At 45.0% G+C, this 23,422-nt stretch overlaps 1 protein-coding gene across 2 annotated transcripts in view; it reads right to left on the minus strand.

Annotated features, from left to right (window-relative positions):
- The window catches only part of stk11ip (serine/threonine kinase 11 interacting protein), a 127,261-nt gene that overhangs the window by 48,844 nt on the left and 54,995 nt on the right, over positions 1-23,422 (minus strand). The window contains exons 17-20 of one of the 2 annotated variants that reach the window (XM_060828238.1): positions 16,776-16,962; positions 12,313-12,488; positions 9,337-9,739; positions 7,149-7,261 (exon numbers count right to left, since the gene is read on the minus strand). In XM_060828238.1, the coding sequence (XP_060684221.1) occupies positions 7,149-7,261; positions 9,337-9,739; positions 12,313-12,488; positions 16,776-16,962 (879 nt within the window). Of the gene's footprint in view, positions 1-7,148; positions 7,265-9,336; positions 9,740-12,312; positions 12,489-16,775; positions 16,963-23,422 lie in introns of both variants that reach the window. The other variant, XM_060828237.1, reaches the window with a different exon arrangement.

Below are 23,422 nucleotides of genomic sequence, written 5' to 3' on the forward strand. Positions count from 1 at the left end.
GAGACACCCACCGTGTTCACTAAGCTCTTCACAACAATTCCTTACAGTTATAAGCTGTTGTCAAGAGCCTGCTATATATTTATGTAGCATCGTCATAAGACAGAATGGCCTGTGACACAACACAGGAGCATTCTCAAGTTAAATTTGATTAGCCATGCATGATGACATTAGTGACGAGTGATTAAAAGCTTGGTCAAAATCGTCCTGCAGATATTTGAAAGCCATAAGGCTGGAGATGGCTAGGATCTAGGCTACCATTGACTGACTTCGACACTTAACAGAAATTTAAAATTAATGTGTTGTTACATTGGGAAGTCAACAAGTGTCGGAAGTGACCGAGATGTGAAGGTGATCCAAATGAAAGCAACAAATTTATATATAAACACACTTATTAGGAAGAGCTTTCTCTCTCTCGTTAGTCAAGCATCAATCTACTTCCATCCTAAAATATCTTCAACGATCCTGACCAATATTCCCTCATTTTATCTTAGCCCGTGTGCACGGACCTCTGAGGTTTGTCCACTGCATTGGCTTCCAAAGCTGAAAGTCAATGCACCAGTACACCAATTGGGTGTGGAATGTCAGTGGGACTGCAGGGAAAAGGCAGGTGAGGGGGAGACAAGGTGAGTTGCAGCGATCTGGCAATTGATATAATGGGCTGATTGGCTGTCTCCTTTGCTCAAGAATACATGAATGAGAAGTGAGCCATTCGGTCTCTCAAACCTCTTGTTATTGAGTTCTTTACTGAAGTGACAAGAAAGGTCAACGAAGGTTGAGCAGTGGATGTGGTGAATGCATGGAATGTGTTGCCAGCGATGGTGGTGGAAGTAGTCATTAGGGACATTTAAGCGACTGCTGGACATGCACATGGATAGCAGTGAGTTGAGGGGTGCGTAGGTTAAGTTATTACATTTTACATTAGGATTAAACCTCAGCACAACATAGTGGGCCAAAGGACCAGTTCTGTGCTGTACTTTTCTTTGTTCTTCGGATATTTGGACTGTGGCCGTAACTCCATAATTCTGTCCAAAACTCTCAACTCTCTATCAAAAGTCTGCCCAACTCAGCCTTGAACATATTCAATGACTCCAGCCTGCACTGCTCACTGGGGAAGAGAATTCTGCAAACTAACGACCCTCAGAGAGCAAAGATTTTCACCACTGATTCCTATGTTAAACTGTGCTCCCCAAACAGTGATCTGTTATTAACATATAATGCAGAAGGATATTAGGCAGCTGCTGCAGTAAAATCCAGAAAGCAAAGGACCCTAATGGGTCAAATCAGTGACAATGTAATATCCAGGATGTAGTAGAGATTTGTAGCAACTACAAAGAATCTGGCTTGAAAATTCAATAAAGCCTTGTGACTTCTAATGCTCTTCAACGTGTTGTTAAACATGAACTGATGATAATTGCACAAGATTAGGCTTTCCAGCTGTAATCACCTTCAAAACCTTTCCACCCCACCCTACTATTAACCCCATCTAACCCCCACGACAATAACAGCTCTCCCAGCACCACAGCTAGAAGTCACTCTCCAGTATAACTTATGGCTAGCACCATGACCAAAAGCTGACCCATTGTCATAGATAACAGCAACCTGCAACCACCAGAATCCCACTGGGCTTTCCCAGAAGTAACCACTATCGCAGCCACACTCACCAGCAACTCAGGGCTAGGCAAAGGCAAAAAAGGTGCATGTTGATACAAAGGTGGTGGTAATAGAAGGGGAAAAAAAAATGACCAAAGCTGGGTAGGTTATATGGACAATGAGCTCAGAGGACATGAGAAGCGGGACAAGAAACTGGAGACAGAGGTTCAGATTGGAACTAAGTGGGGAAGAGGAGATAGTAACGTGCGGAGATTATCGCTATAAATAAGGCATTTGCTATACAGCCCAATAGTGGCTGCAATTGAAAAGCACTTGATTGGTTATAAAGAAATTTGGGCGGCTTGAGATCGTGTAAGGTGCCATATAAATGCAAGTCTTTCTTTGTAGTTAAATGTGGGTGGGGGAAGGGGGAAGAGGGAGGTCAAGAGAACTAAAGTGAGGTTTTCAAAAAAAAAAGAGCTGGGAATTATCTGGGTTGTCCAAGATTATCCAGCAGCAGCAGAGGGTTTTGTAAGTTTGATACCGCACAGCCAGATCTAAGACAGTTATTTTGCAGATATCAATACAAGTTCTCCCGTTCTGGAGGAGGGTCACTGGACCAGAAATGTTAACTCTGATTTCTCTCCACAAATGCTGCTAGACCTGCCAAGTTTTTCCAGCAATTTCTGATTCTCAGCATCCACAGATCCTTTGTTTTTTCTTTTACCATAGATATGCCTCATCCCTGGTACTTGAAGGGCGATGGTGGGGTCATAGTCCTGGAAACAACTAAAATGGAGGGTAGGCGGAAGAATACTCTGAGAAGGATATCAAATGTGAAGGGGAGGGACACATGAAGCAAAATTAATACCAAATGGAAAGACAAAGACTTTCCTGCATTATCATCAGGGATGATGGTCAGTGTTAAAAGTTTCTGATGTGGGTCTTTCTGTGACTGAGCGTATCAAAGACCCGGCAGCTGGTGGTTTGAAAGTAGATTTGTAAGTAGGTGAGGAAATTTGCTCTCCAAAGCTTGACAATTAGAAAACAGACATTTCTCAACATCGTCCCTGACTTACAAGAGCATCTTATCTTTTGAAATTGAAATTGAAGCAGCTGGACAACATTGTGTCTGTTGGCTCTGACTGAATAACTAAATGACAATGGAATGTTACCCCTTTGATGTCAAGTGTCTCTCTGCATTCATACTTTAGTGTGAGCTCACCACTTCAAGCCACCTAAGACTGTAAAACCGAGATCTCCATCACCTAGAAGGACAGGGCAGGGCAGCAGATTCCTGGGAATATCACAACCCCCATGTGCCGGTCTCCAAGCCACACAAAAGCCTAACTTGCAAACATATCACCGTTCCTTCATTTTTGACGGGTCAAAATTTACTTCCTTACAGCACTGTGGGTGTCCCCACATCGCGTGAATGGCAGTGGTTCAAGAAGACAGCTCACCATTACCTTCTCCAAGTGTGATTTAGCCAGTGACACCCACATTTGAATAAAAGCAAAAAACATTTTGTACAGAAGCAAAGCTACCAGTATCCGAGAGCTCAATGAGATTCTCTGAAGCAGCACAGATATCATGTTCCCCTAACTACTGAGCTGCATATATTCCCAACCACTGAAGTGGTTGGTGCAGGCCAAGTATCATCTTGTAATTCAAACATTTAGCACCATAATGTGTCCTGCATGCCACGGGTGTGTACGAAAAGAAAATCAATGTTACAGTTTTGAATATTTCAATGGCTGCATATCAAATCATTAAGGTGCCTTGGGAATGTGAAAGATCTTCCTAGAAATTCACAATCTTCCCTTTAAGATAAAAATTCCATGACCAATAATTTTGCAGTTGATGAAATAAGTCCATTAAAAAAAACTCTTCAAGGATGGGGTCACCACTGCCTGGACCAGCATTTATTGTCCAACCCTAACTACGCAAGTAGGGATGAGCTGCTTTATGAACCACTGCAATTCATGTGCAGTGAGCTGACCTACAATGCCATATAGAGGGAATTCCAAGACTTTGACCCAGTGACACTGAAGAAATGGCGATATATTCCCAAGTCAGGATGCAGACTAGCTTGGAGGGGAACTTGAAGGAGATAGTGTTCCCATGAATCTGCTGCTCTCGACCTTCTAGATGGTCGTGGCCGTGGGTTTGAAAAGTGCTGTCTAAGGAGCTGTAGGGAATTTGAGGTGCATTGTGCAGATTATACACACTGCTACTACTGAGTGTCGGAGCAAGAGGATGCTTGCGGATGTGACGCCAATCAAGTAGGTTGTTTTGTCCTGGATGGTGTCAAGCTTCTTAGTAATGTTGCAACTGCACCCATCCAGGCAAGTGGGGAGTATTCAATCACACTTACGACTTGTGCCTTGTAGATGGCGGACAGGGTTTGGGGAGGCTCGTGGTGAGCAACTTGTCAAAGGATTCCAAATCTCTCATCCGCTCTTGTAACCACTACTTATATGGCTCATCCAATTCCGTTTCTGTCAACTGTTGGCTACAATCATCAGTTTTGCAGTGATGTGTTGGGCTCTTCCACCACCGAGGATGGGGATTTTTGTGGACGGGACTTTGTGGACATGCCACCCTCCAGTGAGTTGTTTAATTGTCCACCACCATTCATGACAGGATGTGGCTGGACTGCAGAGCTTAGATCTGAACCATTGGTGGTGGGATCACTTGGCACTCACTTGCATCAGGGACTTTCCAGGATGAAGAATTACTATTTTAAGGGATTACATCAATTTGTGCAACATGATCCAATCAGGGTTGCCAATATTCAATAATTAACTTTGTGGTCTCGACCAGTAATGGAGCTACCAAGCCACAAATGGGATGGACTGCCAGTCCAGTGATAATGCCCCAGTACTCGGGGCAGTACAACGGGCGGCACGGTGGCACAGTGGTTAGCACTGCTGCCTCACAGCGCCAGGGACCTGGGTTCAATTCCCGCCTCAGGCGACTGACTGTGTGGAGTTTGCACGTTCTCCCCGTGTCTGCGTGGGTTTCCTCCGGGTGCTCCGGTTTCCTCCCACAGTCCAAAGATGTGTGGGCCAGGTCAATTGGCCATGCTAAATTGCCCCTAGTGTTAGGTAAGGGGTATATGTAGGGGTATGGGTGGGTTGCGCTTCGGCGGGTCGGTGTGGACTTGTTGGGCCGAAGGGCCTGTTTCCACACTGTAAGTAATCTAATCTAAATATTCAGTACTCTTTACTCCTTCTCCACTTGAACAAGATCATGAGAAATAGGAGCAGGGTAGACCATACAGCCCACTGGACCTGCTCCACTATGTAAGATGATCCTTGGTTTCAAACCTCGCCCACCGAAATACCTTAGTGGTTTTGCAAGAGAGTCGCTGTTTCAGGTATAACCCCTAATCAGGAATGAGGCTTCTGGGTCGAGGGGCTCCCCACCTTCATCGCCACCCTCCTCTCCAACCTATCATCACCTTCTACCCCACTTTCATCCAAGTATTGCATTTTCAGCTACTTTCCCCCAATCCCACACCCCTCCCATTTATTTCTCAGACCCCCGGCCCACAAGCCTCATTCCTGATGAAGGGCTTATACCTGAAATGTTGATTTCCCTGCTCCTCTGATGCTGCCTGACCAGCTGTGCTTTTCCAGAACCACACTCAGAGTTTTGAGGGGTCCTAGCAAAACTGGAATCAATGGGTATCAGGTGCTGGTTGGAGTTAGACCTGGCTTACAAGACGATGGTCACAGTTCTTGGAGGTCAGTTACCTCACCTCCAGGACGTCTCTGCAGAAGTTGCCCAGGGTAGTGTCCTAGGCCCAACCATTCAGTTACTTCATCAATGGCCCTCCCTCCATCATCAAAAGTGGGATAAATTACTGCAGATGCTGGAATTCAAATGCTGGAGATCACAGCAGGTCAGACTGCATCCATGGAGTGTGAACAAGCTAATGTTTCAAGTCTAGATGACTCTTCAGAGCTGAAGTGAAGCCTAGAGGGGACATCATAGTGGTGGTGGGGTTAGCAGGTGTTGAAGTGGATATAGGGTGCTAATGGTGAAAAGATGTTGATATTCTGATCACTTGATCTGAACTGAGAATGGCAGAACAATGGTTGTCTAACCGCCAGCCTTGAAAGGACAATGCTGGAATGGGGGGTTGGTGGGGAGGACATTGTAAATTAACAGAAATGGAAGTTGGTTTGCAATCTGAAGGGGTTGAACTCAATATGTAAAGTAGGTAAAAACAAGGACTGCAGTTGCTGGAAACCAATTTGTAAAGTGCCTAGTCTGAAGACAAGAAGTTGTTCCTCCAGTTTATGCTGGGAATCACTGGAGCACTGCAGGGACAGACACGTGAGCAGAATGCTGTGTTTAAAAAACCTGCTATTCACTAAAAATCCTTAGACAGCGCCAGGGACCTGGGTTCAATTCCACTCTCGGGCGATCGCCTGGGTGGAGTTTGCACATTCTCCCTGTGTCTAAGTGGGTTTCCTCCGGGTGATCCAGTTTCCTCCCACAGTCCAAAGATGTGCAGGTTAGGGTGAATTGGCCATAGTAAACTATTCATAATGTCCAGGAGGGTGCAGGCGAGGTCGATTAGCCACAGTAAATTCAGGGTTACGGGGACAGGGTAGGGAGATGGTGTTGTTTGGGATGCTCTCGGTCTGGACTTGATGGGCTACATGGCCTGCTTCCACACTCTATGGATTCTGTGATTCTAGCACCTTCCAAACTCTCAACAACTACCATCTAGAAGGTAGGAGTGTAGGAATATCTCCACCAGCAAGTTCCCCTCCAAGTCACTGACCATCCTGAAGTGGAAATTTATCGCCGCCCCTTCACTGGGTCTGAATCTGGAATTCCAATCCTAAGGGACATTGTGAGTCAACCTACAGCACATGGACTGCAGCAGTTCAAGGAGGCAGCTCACCCCCACCTCCTCAAGGGGCAACTAGGGACAGGCAATAAATGCTGCCAGAGAGTGATACCTGTGGCCCACAGGCGAAGAGAAAAAGTCTACCTAGAATGGCAAAGTCTGTCAAAGGTTTGAGCAATAGGTGGATGTAGATGTTCACACTGCGATGTTGCAGTAGTAACATGAGGTGCTCACACTAATAGGATGCTGCCAATCAGCATGAATGGGTGCATTTATCAATTAGAATCCATTTGCTGATTAGTTGGCTTTCTCCTCTCATTCTATCACCATTCTAGCAAAATAAAAAGCTCAGAAGATGTATTTTTTCTTCCAGCAATACTCAACTAAGGTGTGAAACTAGAAACATCTCAACATGGCACACCATGCATGTTGGAAGCTAATTCTTCGACACAGTTAAACCCAGATAAAATGTTAATTTATCTCAAGGTACTGAGGGATGCCCAACAACTGAGGGTAGATGGAGCTAGGTCACAGATCACAATTCAGTCTTCTACTTCAGTTATTTTAGCAGCACAGCCGAACTATAGTCAGTCAACATTTATGTGGTTAGTACCAACGGGATAATAGGCTTGAGACCTTGAAAGGCCTAAATTCCTGTGTGTAAAATGTCCTCTCGCCAAGCTCTTACCTTGACAAAGCACCGATACTCCTCCTTATCTTCACTGAAAACCTCAACGTCGAGGAACAGCTTCAGCCTGTGGTCAATGGTTTGAAAATCCTCGACAGACAAGTTGAACTCGGCTACTGGAGAACAAAGAAGCAGCTTAAACCACGCAATGTGCAGCAATAACGAGGGGACAATAACGAAGCAAAAGAGATTCTGAAGCGAGTGAGCAACAGATTATCTACTGCTGATGGGTTATCTACTCATTCAAGTGACTGGGATGCAAGACTGCGATGAATGATGGAACAGTGGGTATGGCACTGAACTAGCAATCCAGAGGCCCACAAATTTCTCTGACAACTTGGGTTCAAATCCCACCTCAGCAGTTGATGAAAGCTAAATTCAATCAATCTGGAATTGAAAGGCAGTCGCGATGATGGCAACCATGAAGCCATCATCAATTGTTGTAAAAACCTCTCTGTTCACTAATGCTCTTCCTGCAAGAAAATCTTTCATCCTGGTCTGGTCCACAGCAATGTGGTTGGTTCTCAATTGCCCTCTGAAATGGTCTAGCAAGCCACTCAGCTCAAAAGGCAACTAGGGATTGGCGATAAATATTGGCCTTAACCCAGAGGGGCATTTGAGCTTTAAGAGAAGCATCTGAGATGAGTCAAGATGGAGATACAGGTGGAATGATTGTGTTTACATCGAAACCGTTTTTAAATACCACAAAGAATCTCTGTGCACAAATAATTATCCTTAAAATACTGCAAATAACGGAATCATTTGAAGATGACACCAGTATAATTAGGAAAGACTACAGTTAAGAAATAAGAAAGTTGCAGACAGATATAGATAGATTGAGTAAATGGGCAAAACTTCTGAAAAATGGAGCATAAACTGGGAAAATGTGAAGTTGTTTAGCTTTGTGGGAAAAAGCAATGTATTACTTAAATGGATAACGACTGCAGAATGTTAAAGTGTTGAGGCACTGAAACATTGTATTGTATGAGTCACGAAAGTTAGCTTGCAAGATTAGCTTGGAATCAAGATGGCTAATGGATGTATAATTTGTTACAAAAGGAATTGATCTTGTAAGTAAGGATGTCATTCTTCAGTAAACATAGCATTGGTGAGACCACATTGCCAATGCTGTGCAGAGTTTTGGTCTCCCTATTTAAGGAAGGATATAAATGTATTGCAGGCAATTCAAGAGACATTTACTAGACAGATTGCTGTAATAAACAGGTTGTCTCACAATGAAAGTTTGGACAGACTGGGCTTATTTCCACTGGAATTGAGAAGAATGAAGGATGAATTGATTGGATGCATAAGATCCTGAATTGGTCTTGACAAGGTGGAAGTGGAATATGCGTTTCCAATTATAGGTAAGTCCAGAACTAGATGATGGTTTTAAAATTGTCATTCCAGTACGGAGATGAGAATATTTTTATCTCTCAGAGGACTGAGGGGTTTTGGAACTCTGCCTTTGGTGGTGTGAAGGCAGGGTTGTTGAATATTTTGAAGGGGTAGGTGGATTGATTCTCATTAGGGAGGGGAATCAAAGCTCATCAGGGAGAAGTGGGAAGTGGAGTTCAAAAAACAAATAGATCAGCCATGATCTTATTAAATGGTGGAATACTTCTGCTCCTGTTACGTATGTTCATGACAGCAACAGCTTCACACCGAGTTTGAGAAAAAGAAACAATCAATATGACTGATACTTGGTTCTGGGAGGAATGCTGGCCAGGATATCAGGGAGGAGTTGTATATATTCTTAAAAAAAAAACTCCCGCCTGCAAACCTCACCCCCGCCCTCCAACCACCACCACACCCAACCCAACCAACAAGTAATGATTTTGAAGATTGAGCTGGAAGGGGAAGAAATGAGGTGGGATAGTAGTTGAGTACCTCACCCAGGGCAGGGTTAATGTCCATTAACAAGGAATGGACTGACTGCTGCTAATGAAGGTGGAAGGATAAGACCACAACTAAGCTGCATTGAACAAGAAAGTGTGTTCAATGGGTGGCAAGGCCAAGTCCTGCCATTTTATAGGACATAATTTATAAAGTATGCATGGTAACGGGAAAAGAAACAGGTGGGAAAGCTGGACTCTTCAGGAGATCCAATATAGACATAATGGACTGAATGGCCATCTTCTGCATCATTCTCACATTCTTTACGGTCTCAATCTTTCACAACTTGGCTGACCTTTGCTGGTTGTAGAGAGATCATCCCCACATTCAGAGCGCGGTGAACTCGGCGTCAGTCCAGGAGTGCCGTAGCGATAGCTCCAGGTCAGGCTGTCGGTGCTCCCCCTCTGGTTAGCGCTACCACAATACACGCCAGGACTGCAGCCACCCTGAGGAGCTGTGTGCACAGACTGCTCCAGTGCCCCCAGGCTGGGATCCACCTCACCCAAGGAGGTGTCAGAAACCCGACTGCCGTCCCTCACACTGCTGCTGCAGCTCTGGTCGCACTCCAAATAGAAGCTGGCACACTTGCCGGCAGCGAAGGAGTAGATCTCTGGGTCCATGCTCAACATGTCAGTGGCACCATCACCCAGTACCCCAGGTCCAGCGTCCAGACTCAGTCTGCTCGGAGATTCAATACTCTACACCACAGAAACAAGACCAACCACATTAGAGTATTTCCACCAGAAAACCCAGTCTCATTCACTATTTATATTCCTTCTGCGCATATTATCTGAATGGTGAGAGGTTGCAGAGCTCCAAGATTCTGAAAGATCTGGGTGCCCTAGTGATTAAACCATTGTGATGTGATTGATGGTACAAGACGGTGGCGGTAGAGGGTTGCTTTTCAGACTGGAGGCCTGTGACCAGCGGTGTTCCACGGGGATCAGTGCTGAGTCCTATTTTTGATCGCCAACTTAATAACCATGTCCCCTTGACTGACACCAAAATTGGAGGTATGGGGATAACAAAGGTGGTTATCTAAAATTATAAAGGGACCTTGAACAATTGGGCAAATGGACTGAGGAGTGGCAGATGGAATTTAATTTGGATAAATGCAAGGTGCTGCATTTTCTAAGACAAACAAGGGCAGGACTTATACAGGTAATGATAGTGAGCAGTGCTGTCCAGAATAGAGACTGAGGGGTTCATAGAGTATTACAGCATGGAAACAGCCCCTTGGATCCAACCAGTTGCCACTGACCATGTTCCTAAACTAAACCAGTCTCACCGTCCTGCATTTTGCCCAAACCCCTCCAAACCTTTCCTGTTAATGAACTTAACCAAATGTCTTTTAAGCATTGTAATTGTACCCTTCAGTGTGGGGACCACACCATAATTGCATTAGCCCTCCCAATTCTTTTCGATAAAACCCTAGAAACCTCAATTGACCTACTCTAATGCAGCATAGTGGCTCAGTGGTTAGCACTGCTGCCTCACAGCACCAGGGTCCCAGGTTAGATTCCAGCCTTGGGTGACTGTCTGTGTGGAGTTTGCACATTCTCCCCGCGTCTGCGTGGGTTTCTTCCGGGGGTTCCGGTTTCCTTCCACAGTCCAAAGATGTGCAGGTCAGGTGACTTGGTCATGCTAAATTGCCCATAGTGTAAGGTGCATTGGTTACAGTGAAATGGGTCTGGGTGGGTTACTCTTCAGAGGGTCAGTGTGGACTGGTTGGGCCGAAGGGCCTGTTTCCATATTGTAGGGAATCCAATCTAATCTAATCTAATCAAATCACCATTGTCAGGTGAATACAAGCAAATGTTTCATAATCTCTGCCCATAGTTTAACTCTCAAGTCCTGATAACATTCTGGGAAGTCTAAAACCACTGGGAGGTTATGCTGGAACTGTATAACATGTTCTTTAGGCCACAGTGAGAGTATTGCGTGCAGTTCTGGAACCCACATCGTAGGAGAGGATGTGATAGCACTGGAGAGAGTGCAGAGGAGATTTACCAGGATGTTGCCAGGGTTGGAGTGTTTTACTTTTGGACAGAGATTGGACACACTTGGGTTGTTTTCCATGCAGAGGAGACAGAGGGGGCAACATGATTCAGGTGCATTGTCAGGGACAAAGACAGGATAGACAGGAAGAAACCTTTCCCATTGATGGAGGGATCAATGACTAGGGATACAGATTGGAGGTAAAGAGCAGGAAGTTTAGACTCCTCTAAAAACGTTACATGAGGTAAACGTTTTTCACCCAAAGGATGGTCAGAATCTGGAACTCACTGCTTCTAAAGGTGGGAGAGGCAGAAACCCTCAGAACTCTGAAGTAGTATTTAGATGTGCACGTGTGATGCCAAGATACACGAGGCTATGGACCAAGTGTTGGGAAATGGGATTAGAATAGTTAAGTGGTTGTTTTTAACTGGTCGGTATGTGGTAGGCCAAAGGGTCTTTTTTTCTGCTGTAGACGAATATGACTCTATGACAGTGTATATGGAAACAGTAGGACAGACCCTATGAATACCCTAACCCTCCTAATCTACACAGCATGGTAACTTTGTGAAGTTGTGTTACTGGCACTGTAATCCAGAGGTCCACCCATTCCTGCTCCCCACCCTCCCAACTGAGCCACTCAGCATGAAATCAGTGGGGATGTTTCCCCTTGTAGGCAATTTGGAACAAGTAGTCATCATTTTAGGATCATGGGAGCCAAATTTAAAACAGAGATGAGGAGAAATTACATGCCTTAAAGGGTCATGAATCTGTGGAATTCACTACCTCAGTGTGTGGTGGATGCTGGGACATTGAATAAATTTAAGGAGAGATTTCTAATTAGAGGGTTATGGGGTGCGGGCAGGAAAGTGCAGTCAAGGGAGAGGGGAAATCAGCCATGATCGTAGTGGAGCAGGCCATGAGGGGCTGAAAGGCCTCCTCCTGCTCTCAGTCTTATATCGTTATATCTCAGTGATACGTGGAGTTTGGGACACTCAACATAATCAAAACCGTATTAGATTTCTCATCTACAAATGATGTGAGTATTAAGGGAGTCAGGCAGAAAAGAGGCACAATTGGATCAGTCAAGAGTTCAGTGAACACAGGAGGAAGATCCAAGGTCAAAATGGTCAATGTCTACTCCTATTCCTCATGATCTCATGCTCAAAGACGAATAACGAGCAGGCAAAAAACAACCTTGCCAGCAGGCCTCCACCTCCTGAACAACTGAACCACTCATTCCCTTTGACCAATTGGGTAACCCCATGTGGCTCACCTTCATGCTCCCTGTGGTACTGCCATCTGTGAAAGCGATCTTCAGGACATCCACCTTGTCAACTTCATCCTCCGGGTGGATGGGTGTGCTGGTGCACGTGTCTATCTCGGACGGCACAATGATCACAATCTCACTCGCGCACTTGGGGCAGGTCGGCGAGGACTTTGGACTCTCAACTGCAAAGAGAGACAAATAGACGTGAGACAAACGCTGCTCAGCTCACCAAGGAACAGGCTACTTTTAAACGCACATGGACTGGCAGCAATAATTCCTCAAGTTACTCAAAAGCCCACTCATGGAAAATCAACAGCAAAAGGGCACGGATTTAAGGCAGGAGGCGTGGGCAGAATGCTGAGAGGATGAAAAGCTTTCTCGTGCAATGAGTGGATGAAGTCAGAAACACGCTGACAGAGCATGGTAAACCACAGTTCAGATTAGATTAGATTAGATTAGATTACTTACATTGTGGAAACAGGCCCTTCAGCCCAACAAGTCCACACCGACCCACCGAAGCGCAACCCACCCACACCCTGAGATTCACCCCTTACCTAACACTACGGGCAATTTAGCATGGCCAATTCACCTAACCTGCACATCTTTGGATCGTCGGAGGAAACCCACACAGACACGGGGAGAATGTGCAAACTCCACACAGTCAGTCGCCTGAGGCAGGAATTGAACCCAGGTCTCTGGCGCTGTGAGGCAGCAGCGCTAACCACTGTGCTACCGTGCCACCCTCATGTGAGGCTTCAGAATGGAAATGAAAACCTAACAGAAAAAGAACAACGTGCAGGTTACAGAGAAAATGACACCAAGCGACCTTTCTCGTTCAGAGCGCCTTTTGTGACATAGACCCCTCATCACTCACAAAAGCCTGGGGTGGAGGCCAGAGGTGGAACAATACAAACCAGGGACTCAGTAATGTCAAACTCAGAAGTTACATCACACCAGGTTACAGTTAAATAGGTTTATTTTAAATCACAAGCTAACAATTTTAAATAAACCGATTGGACTATAACCTGATGCCTAGATCAGAGTGATGCTGGAAAAGCACAGCAGGTCAGGCAGCATCCGAGGAGCAGGAAAATCGACATTTCAGGCAAAAACCCTTCATCAGGAATATTCCTCTATTCCTGAAGGGCTTTTGCCCGAAATGTCGATTTTCCTGCTCCTCGGATGCTGCCTGACCTGCTGTGCTTTTCCAGCACCGCTCTGATCTAAACTCTGGTTTCCAGCATCTGCAGTCCTCACTTTTCCCTTATAATCTGGTGTCATGTGACTCCTGACATTTTGTCCACTCCAGTTCAACACCGGCACCTGAACATCATCACTAAAGTCAGACAGTGCTGGAGAAACTCAGCAAGTCTGGCAGCCTCTACGGGGAAAGAGAAACAGGGTTAATGTTTCAAGTCTGATGTATCTCCTTCTGTTCTGAACAAGAGTCATACTGAACTAGAAGCACTGACTGTTTCTCTTTCTCCACAGACTTGTTGAGTTCTTCCAATATTTAATTTTTATTTCAGAATTCCAGCATCCACATGATGTTATTTTTACCATTGTTACTAAAGTTAGGAGTTACCCTGCTTCACCAGCCGCAGACTTATTTGGCAGGGCCAGTGACCTCAGTCAGTGCCCTCAGTTTTATAACAGACTATCGAAGCAATAAATACCTCCACTACATTTACACCATTTGTGCATCTTAGATCATAGGCCAATGGTAAATTCTTGTCAGAATTAGTACATTTTCATATTATAAACATAAATATTACAAATATTCTAAACTACATCTGTTGTTGGTTGTGCTAATGACTGCCCTTCAGACATGCGGGATTCAGCTTGGTTATCTGACATCATGAGGATTCTGGAATGTTCTCTGCTCTGGATGAGACACTGGAATTGCTCATCAGTCATGTGTATCTCCGGCAAGCCTGTGAAATGCTGCAGAATGCAGCTTGTGAGCCATTGACTTATGTGAAGAATCAAAATCTGACAAAGGACCAGAACAGTTCAAGCCTTTGCCAATGAGAGTGGAAAGCAGTGTGCTGCCATCATCTGCTGGTACAATGCAGTACTGCAACAATACAATCCAGATTACTGCACCCAAGTGGGCAAGTGGAATTAAAACAGAGAGACAGAGAATCAGTAGGCATTCAACCTCTCAAACCTGCGACGCCAGCCAAAACAATATGACTGATCATCAAGCTCAACACTCTAATCCTGCCCTCCCCCAATATCACTTCATCACTTTATATACTCTTGGGAAATAAGGCAGGGCAGGTGACTGAGGTGTCAGTGGGGGAGCACTTTGTGGCCAGCGACCATAATTCTATTGATTTAAAATTGTGATGGAAAATAATAGACCAGAGCTAAAAGTTGAAGTTCTAAATTAGAGAAAGGCCAATTTTGTCGGTATTAGGCAAGAACTTTCAAACGCCGATTAGAGCAGGTAAAGGGACGGTTGGAAAATGGGAAGCCTTCAGAAATGAGAATCCAGAGAAAGTATATTCCTGCCAGGTTGAAAGGGAAGGCTGGTAGGTATAGGGAATGCTGGATGACTAAAGAAATTGAGGGTTAGGTTAAGAAAAAGAAGGAAGCATATGTAAAGTATAGACAGGATAGATCGAGTGAATTTGAAGAGGAGTATAAAGGCAGTAAAAATATACTAAAGAGGGAAATCAGGAGGGCAAAAAGGAGACATGAGATATCTTTGGCAAATAGAATTAAGGAGAATCCAAAGGATTTTTACAAATATATTAAGGACAAAAGGGTAACTAGGAAGAGAATAGGACCCCTCAAAGATCAGCAAGGCGGCCTTTGCGTGGAGCCACAGAAAATGAGGGAAGATAGTAAATGAGTATTTTGCATCAGTATTTACTGTGGAAAAGGATGTGGAAGATCTAGACTGTAGGGAAATAGATGGTGACATCTTGCAAAATGTCCAGATTACAGAGGAGGAAGTGCTGGATATCTAGAAATAGTTAAAGGTGGATCAGGTGTACCCGAGAACTCATGTCTCACAAACTTGATTGAGTTTTTTGAAGAAGTAACAAAGAGGATTGAGGAGGGCAGAGCAGTAGATATGATCCATATGGATTCCAGTAAAGTGTTCGACAAGGTTCCCCATGGGAGACTGATTAGCAAGGTTAGATCTCATGGAATACAGGGAGAACTAGCCATTTGGGTACAGAACTGGCTCAAAGGTAAAAGACAGAGGGTGGTGCTGGAGGGTTGTTTTTCAGACTGGAGGCCTGTGACCAGTGGAGTGCCACAAGGATCAGTGCTGGGTCCTCTACTTTTTGTCATTTACATAAATGATTTGGATGTGAGCATAAGAGGTACAGTTAGTGAGTTTGCAGATGACACCAAAATTGAAGGTGTAGTGGACAGCGAAGAGGGTTACCTCAGATTACAACAGGATCTGGACCAGATGGGCCAATGGGCTGAGAAGTGGCAGATGGAGTTTAATTCAGATAAATGAGAGGTGCTGCAAACCTTAGCAGGACGTATACACTTAATGGTAAGGTCCTACAGAGTGTTGCTGAACAAAAACTTGAGGGCAGGTTCATAGCTCCTTGAAAGTGGTCAGAGTATTGATTACAGGAGTTGAGAGGTCATGTTACGGCTGTACAGGACATTGGTTAGGCCACTGTTGGAATATTGCGTGCAATTCTGGTCTTCTTCCTATCAAAAAATTGTGAAACTTGAAAGGGTTCAGAAAAGATTTATAAGGATGTTGCCAGGATCGGAGGATTTGAACTACAGGGGGAAGCTGAACAGGCTGGGGCTGTTATCCCTGGAGCGTTGGAGGCTGAGGGGTGACCTTATAGAGGTTTACAAAATTATGAGGGGCATGGATAGAATAAATAAGCAAAGTTGTTTCCCTGGGGTCGGGGAGTCCAGAACTAGAGGGCATGGGTTTAGGGTGAGAGGGGAAAGATATAAAAGAGACCTAAGGGGCAACTTTTTCACACAGAGGGTGGTATGTGTATGGAATGAGCTGCCAGAGGATGTGGTGGAGGCTGGTACAATTGCAACATTTAAGAGGCATTTGGATGGGTATATGAATAGGAAGGGTTTGGAGGGATATGGGTCGGGTGCTGGCAGGTGGGACTAGATTGGGTTGGATATCTGGTCAGCATGGACGGGTTGGACCGAAGGGTCTGTCTCCATGCTGTACGTCTCTATGACTCTATATTCAACGCCTTCTTCAAAATTGAGCGGGAGAGAGAATGAGCAGGAAGGAAGAAGTATTGACATTCTCCACACACCTCAGATCAGCATGCATAGAAGTGCTTAGAGGAGCTGTTGTGGTGCAGTGGCAGTGTCCCTACATCTGAACCAGGAGACCACGGTTCCAGTCCCATCTGCTCCAGAACGTATATTAAAATCCCGGAAGAGATTGGTTAGGAAATGACTCGAGGTGCTGATGTCAAGGATTGGGAGGTACTGTGGGGGTCACTCACTCTGCAGGTAATCTGGGTCATCTGCTTGTCCAACACTGGAACGCTCGGAGAGGCCGTGAGCAGCCTCCCGCTCCTGTGGGGAAACTGTGAACTCGTGTCGACACTTCAAACACTGGAGTTTGGGAAAATGCTCCTGCATTGCCCTCTGGTTGGCTTCCAATGCGTCACTCAGGATCTTAACCAGCATCTGAAACCAGAGCAAAACAGGTAAATGATCATCTCCAAGAAAACACTACCTAATATCCCCCCTTGACATTCAATGGCATTACCATCAATGAATACCCCATCAACATCCTGGTGGTTACCACTGACCAGAAACTCAACTGATCTTAAAATACAGTGGCTGCAAGAGCAGGTCACAGCCTAGGAATCTTGAGTAATTGCTGACTCCCCATGCCTATCCACCATCTACAAAGGGACACAGTTCAGGACTGTGATGAATGGATGCAATTCCAACAACCCACAAGCCTGACACTGTCCAGAACAAAGCAGCTCCCTTAGTGGCATCCCATTCTCAAACCATCGATATTCAGGAGATGCACTGAAGAGAGTCGGCAAAGTTCCTCAGACAGTGCCTTCCAAACCCACAACCATTTCGATGGACAAGGGCAAAAGAGAGATGGGAACACCACCCCCTGCAAGTTCCCATCCAAGTCACTCACCATCCTGACTTAGATCAGCAGAATTCAGCCACTGGACTCATTTAGTCTACTTCACCATTTGACCATGGCCGATACGTTTCTCAACCCCAACTTGCTGCCTTCCTTGTCAATCAAGAACCTATCTCTGTCTTAACTACACTCAATGACTTGGTCTCCATAGTCCTCTGGGGGAATTAGATTCTCCACCTTCTGGATGGAGAAACTCTTCCCCATCTCAGTTCTAAAGGGATGTCCCTTCATTCTGAGGCTGTGCCCTTAGATGCTATTCTCTCCTTCCAGTGGAAACATCTTATCTATGTCCACTCTCCCCAGGCCATTCGGTATTCTGTAAGATTCAATTAGATCCCCCCCTATATCCTTCTGAACACCAAGTACAGACCCAGAGTCTTCAATTGCTCATGTGACAAACCCTTCATCCCTCAGATCATTTTTGTAACCCTTCTCTGCATCCCGTCCAATGGTCGTACATCCTTCCTTAGATACGGGGCCCAAAACTACTCTCAATATTCCAAAGGTGATCTGACTAGAGCCGTATACAGTCTCAGCATTGCACCTCTGTTCTTGTATTCTAGTCCTCTTGAAATGAATGTTCACATTGCATTTGCCTTCCCAACTGCTAACTGAACCTGTAGGTTAACCTGAAGTGGTTTTTGAACGAAGACTGCCTTTCCCCATTTAGCAAACAGTCCATGCCATTATTCTTTCTATCCAAGTGCAAAACCTCTCACTTTCCCACACTGCGTCCCACCTGTCTCTTTCTTGTCCACTCTCCCAGCCTGTCCCACGCCCTCTGCAGCCTCCCCACTTCCTCAAGTGCGACTATCTGTCACATCATCTATCTTTGTATCATCTGTAAACTTAGCAACAATTCCCTCAGTTCTTTCATCCAGATTGTCAATGTATAACGTGAATAGTTTGGTCGCGACACCGAGCCCTGCAGAACTTCATAGTCACTGGCTGCCATCCTGAAAAAGACCTCTTTATCCCTCCTCTCTGTCTTCTGCCAGTCAGCCAATCCTCTATCCATGCCAGTCCCTTGCCCCTAACACCATGGGCTGTTTACCAGTCTCCTGGGCAGCACCATATCTCCTCTAAAGAATGCGAACAGATTTGTCAGGCATGACCTCCCCTAGATGAAGCCGTGCGGGATGACCCCTATTTTCCCACGCACTTCCAAGTACTCCACAGTCTCATCCTTAATAAGGGACTCTAAAATCACATCAATGACTGAGGTCAGGCCAACTGGCATATAATTTCTCGTCTTCTGCCTCTCTCCCTTCTTAAACAGGGGTGTTACATTAACCGCTTTCCAGTCCAATGGGACTCTCCCTGACTTGTGATTCCTGAAAGATCACCTGCATTGCCTCTACAATCTCCTTCTGAACTCTGGGATGTGGTCCATCTGGTCTGGATGATTTATCAGTCTTCCCCAACACCTTCTGCTTAGTGATGGCCACTACACTCACCTCTACCCCGGACTCTCAAGTATTGGTATGCTGCTGGTGTATTCCATGTGAAAACTAATGTAATGTACCTATTAGTTCTTCCATCATTTGTTTCCTCCCCATTATACACATCCAGTCTCATTTTGCCAATGGTGCAATGTCCACTCTTGCCTCTCTCTCACCTTTTATATAACAAAAAAATCTCTTGCAATCTTCTTTTATGTTACTAGCTAACTTACTCTCATTTCATCTTCTCCTCCTTTATTGCCTTTTTAAAAAAATTGTCCTCTGCTGGTTTATAAAGGCTTCCCGCTAATCTTTGCTACATTATACGTATTTTCTTTTGTGTTTATGCTGTTCCTGACTTCCATTGTCAGCCATAATTACCTTGTCCTCCCTTTAATATGTTTCTTCTTCCTTGGGATGAATTTCTGCTGTGCCTCCCTAATTACACACAAAAATTCCTGCTATTACTGCTCCACCTTCCCCGCTGGGCTCCCCTTCCAATCAACTCTGGTCAGCTCCTCCCTCATGTCTTTGTAGTTACTTTTACCCAATTGTAATGACGTTATATCAGATTTCTGCTTCTCCCTCTCAAATTGCAAGGTGAATTCTATCCTATTATGGTCACTGCCTCCTAGGGGTTCCTTCACCTTAACCTCCCTAATCAAGTCTGCCTCATTACTCATCAACTTACAGAACTGCCCGTTTGCTAGTGGACTCGAACACAAGCTACTCCAAACAAATTCCACAGATTCCTGTTCTTGGGATCTACTACCAACCTGATTTTCCCAGTCTACCTGCATACTGAAGTCTCTCATGACTATTGTAACAGCACCTTCCTTACATGCCTATTGTATCTCCTGATTTATTTTCTTCCCCACATCCTGACTACGAGAGGCAAGTACACAACTCCCATCAGGGTCTTCTGTCCTTTGCTGTTCCTCAATTCTAACCACACAGATCCTCCGCCTTCCAACTCTACTATATCACTGCCTAGAGTCATAGCCATGTACAGCACAGAAACAGAACCATCGGTCCAACTTGTCCACGCTGACCAGATATCCTACCCTAATCCAGTTCCATTTGCCAGCACTTGGCTAATATCCGTCCAAACCCTTCCTATTCATATACTCATCCAAATGCTTTTTAAATGTTGTAATTGTACCAGCCTCCACCACTTCCTCTGGCAGCTCATTCCATACACACAGCACCATGTGTGAGAACATGTTGCCCCTTAGGTCCATTTTAAATCTTTCCCCTCTCACCCTAAATATATGCCCTCTAATTTGGACTCCCCACCCCAGGGAAAATACTTTGTCTATTTATCCTATCCATGCCCCTCACGATTTCATAAATCTTTAAGGACACCCCTCAGCCCCTGATGCCCTCGGGAAAACCACCCCAGCCTATTCAACTATCAATTTAATTTCCTGCTAACAACGCTGCCACCTCTGTCCATTACTTCAACAGACTTAATCTCGGGACTCATAGCAGAGGCAGTTATGCAAAGGTTAGAACATACAGCCCTACCACAAATCCAACCCAAACTCTGGATCAGATACGTCGATGCCACCTTTGTAATCATCAAAAACACAGAAATAGAAAAAACACATCGAATCATCAACGCCACACTCACAGGAATACGATTCACGAGAGAAGAGGAAAAGGATAGCCAACTCCCATTCCTAGACGTGTTAGTAGAGAGAACACCCAACGGAGAATTCACCACAAGGGTACACAGGAAACCAACACACACAGACCAAGTCCTAAACTATGAAAGTAACCACCCCAACACACACAAACGAAGCTGCATCAGGACACTATTCAAAAGAGCCACAACACACTGCAGTACACCAGAACTGCGAAAAGAGGAAGAGGAACACCTATACAAGGTATCCGCCAAAAACGGATACCCACGCAACTTTATCACCAGATGCCTAAGAGATAGACCACGGAACGAGAACATGCCACAACCAAAAGGACTAGCCACACTACCATACGTCAGGAGCGTCTCAGAACTGACAGCCAGACTACTGCGACCCTTAGGACTCATAACAGCACACAAGCCAACTTCCACACTCAGACAACAACTCACTAGAACAAAGGACCCAATAGCCAGCACGAGCCAAACTAACGTAGTTTACAAAATACCATGCAAGAACTGCACAAAACACTATATAGGACAAACAGGAAAACAGCTAACAATCCGCATCCATGAACATCAGCTAGCCACAAAACGACACGACCAGCTATCCCTAGTAGCCATACACTCAGACAACCAGGAACATGAATTTGACTGGGAAAACACTACCATCATAGGACAAGCCAGACAGAGAACAGCCAGGGAATTCCTAGAGGCATGGCATTCATCCACAAACTCCATTAACAGACACATGGACCTGGACCCCATATACAAACCACTACAGCTGAAACTGACACCCGGAAGCGGCAAGAACAAACCACTATAAATACCGGAAGAAACATCAAAGCAGCGCTTCACAGGAGGCTCCAATAGCACTGATGATGTTTCCTAGCCAGGGAACGAAACGTTTGCAGCAAAAACTTCCAGCTCGGCGAGCAGAACCACAACAACGGACACCCGAGCTACAAATCTTCAACCAGACTTTAGTCATAGCCATGTACAGCACAGAAACAGAACCATCGGTCCAACTTGTCCATGCTGACCAGATATCCTACCCTAATCCAGTTCCATTTGCCAGCACTTGGCTAATATCCGTCCAAACCCTTCCTATTCATATACTCATCCAGATGCTTTTTAAATGTTGTAATTGTACCAGCCTCCACCACTTCCTCTGGCAGCTCATTCCATACACACAGCACCATGTGTGAGAAAATGTTGCCCCTTAGGTCCCTTTTAAATCTTTCCCCTCTCACCCTAAATATATGCCCTCTAATTTGGACTCCCCACCCCAGGGAAAATACTATCCTATCCATGCCCCTCACGATTTCATAAATCTCTGTAAGGTCACCCCTCAGCCCCTGATGCCCTCAGGAAAACAACCCCAGCCTATTCAACTATCAATTTAATTTCCTACTAACAACGCTGCCACCTCTGTCCATTACTTCAACAGACATTTCGTTCCCAGGCCTGATCACCTTGCAGTCACTTATCTATGATACCCACAACATTATGCCTGCCAATTTCAATCTGTACTACTAGCTCCATCTCAACCTTTAACACTATGGCAGCCCAAGTCGATGTTTGGAAAGTTAAAATCCCCTACCATAACCACGCTATTATTCTTACAGATAAGGAGATCTCAGCTATCTGTAAGAATAATAGGCTGGTTATGGTAGAGGATTTTAACTTTCCAAACATAGATTGGGACTACCATAGCATTAAGGGTTTAGATGGAGAGGAATGTGTTAAGTGTGTAGAAGACAATTTTCTGATTCAGTATGTGGATGTACCTACTAGAGAAGGTGCAAAACTTGACCTACTCTTGGGAAATAAGGCAGGGCAGGTGACTGAGGTGTCAGTAGGGGAGCATTTTGGGGCCAGCAACCATAATTCTATTAGGTTTAAAATAATGATGGAAAAGGATAGACCAGATCTAAAAGTTGAAGTTCTAAATTGGAGAAAGGCCAATTTTGACGGTATTAGGCAAGAACTTTCAAAAGCTGATTCGGGGCAGACGTTCGTAGCTAAAGAGACGGCTGGAAAATGGGAAGCCTTCAGAAATGAGATAACGAGAATCCAGGGAAAAGTATATTCCTGTCAGGACGAAAGGGAAAGCTGATAGGTATAGAGAATGCTGGATGACTAAAGAAATTGAGGGTTTGGTTAAGAAAAAGGAAGCATATGTCAGGTATAGACAGGATAGATCGAGTGAATCCTTAGAGTATAAAGGAAATAGGAGTATACTTAAGAGGGAAATCAAGAGGGCAAAAAGGGGACATGAGATAGTTTTGGCAAATAGAATTAAGGAGAATCCAAAGAGTTTTTACAAATACATTAAGGACAAAAGGGTAAATAGGGAGAGAATAGGGCCCCTCAAAGATCAGCAAGGTGGCCTTTGTGTGGAGCCGCAGAAAATGGGGGGAGATACTAAATGAGTATTTTGCATCAGTATTTACTGTGGAAAAGGATATGGAAGATATAGATTGTAGGGAAATAGATGGTGATACCTTGCAGAATGCCCAAATTACAGAGGAGGAAGTGCTGGATGTCTTGAAACGGGTAAAAGTGGATAAATCCCCAGTACCTGATCAGGTGTACCCAAGAACTCTGTGGGAAGCTAGAGAAGTGATTGCTGGGCCTCTTACATTTAGTAATTAGATTTTTTTTTAGTAATTAGATTAGACTTACAGTGTGGAAACAGGCCCTTCGGCCCAACAAGTCCACACCGACCCGCCGAAGCGCAACCCACCCATACATTTACCCCTTACCTAACACTACGGGCAATTTAGCATGGCCAATTCACCTGACCCGCACATCTTTGGACTGTGGGAGGAAACCGGAGCACCCGGAGGAAACCCACGCAGACACGGGGAGAACGTGCAAACTCCACACAGT

This window comes from Hemiscyllium ocellatum, chromosome 7, assembly GCF_020745735.1.
Source record: "Hemiscyllium ocellatum isolate sHemOce1 chromosome 7, sHemOce1.pat.X.cur, whole genome shotgun sequence".
Taxonomy (NCBI): Eukaryota; Metazoa; Chordata; class Chondrichthyes; order Orectolobiformes; family Hemiscylliidae; genus Hemiscyllium; species Hemiscyllium ocellatum.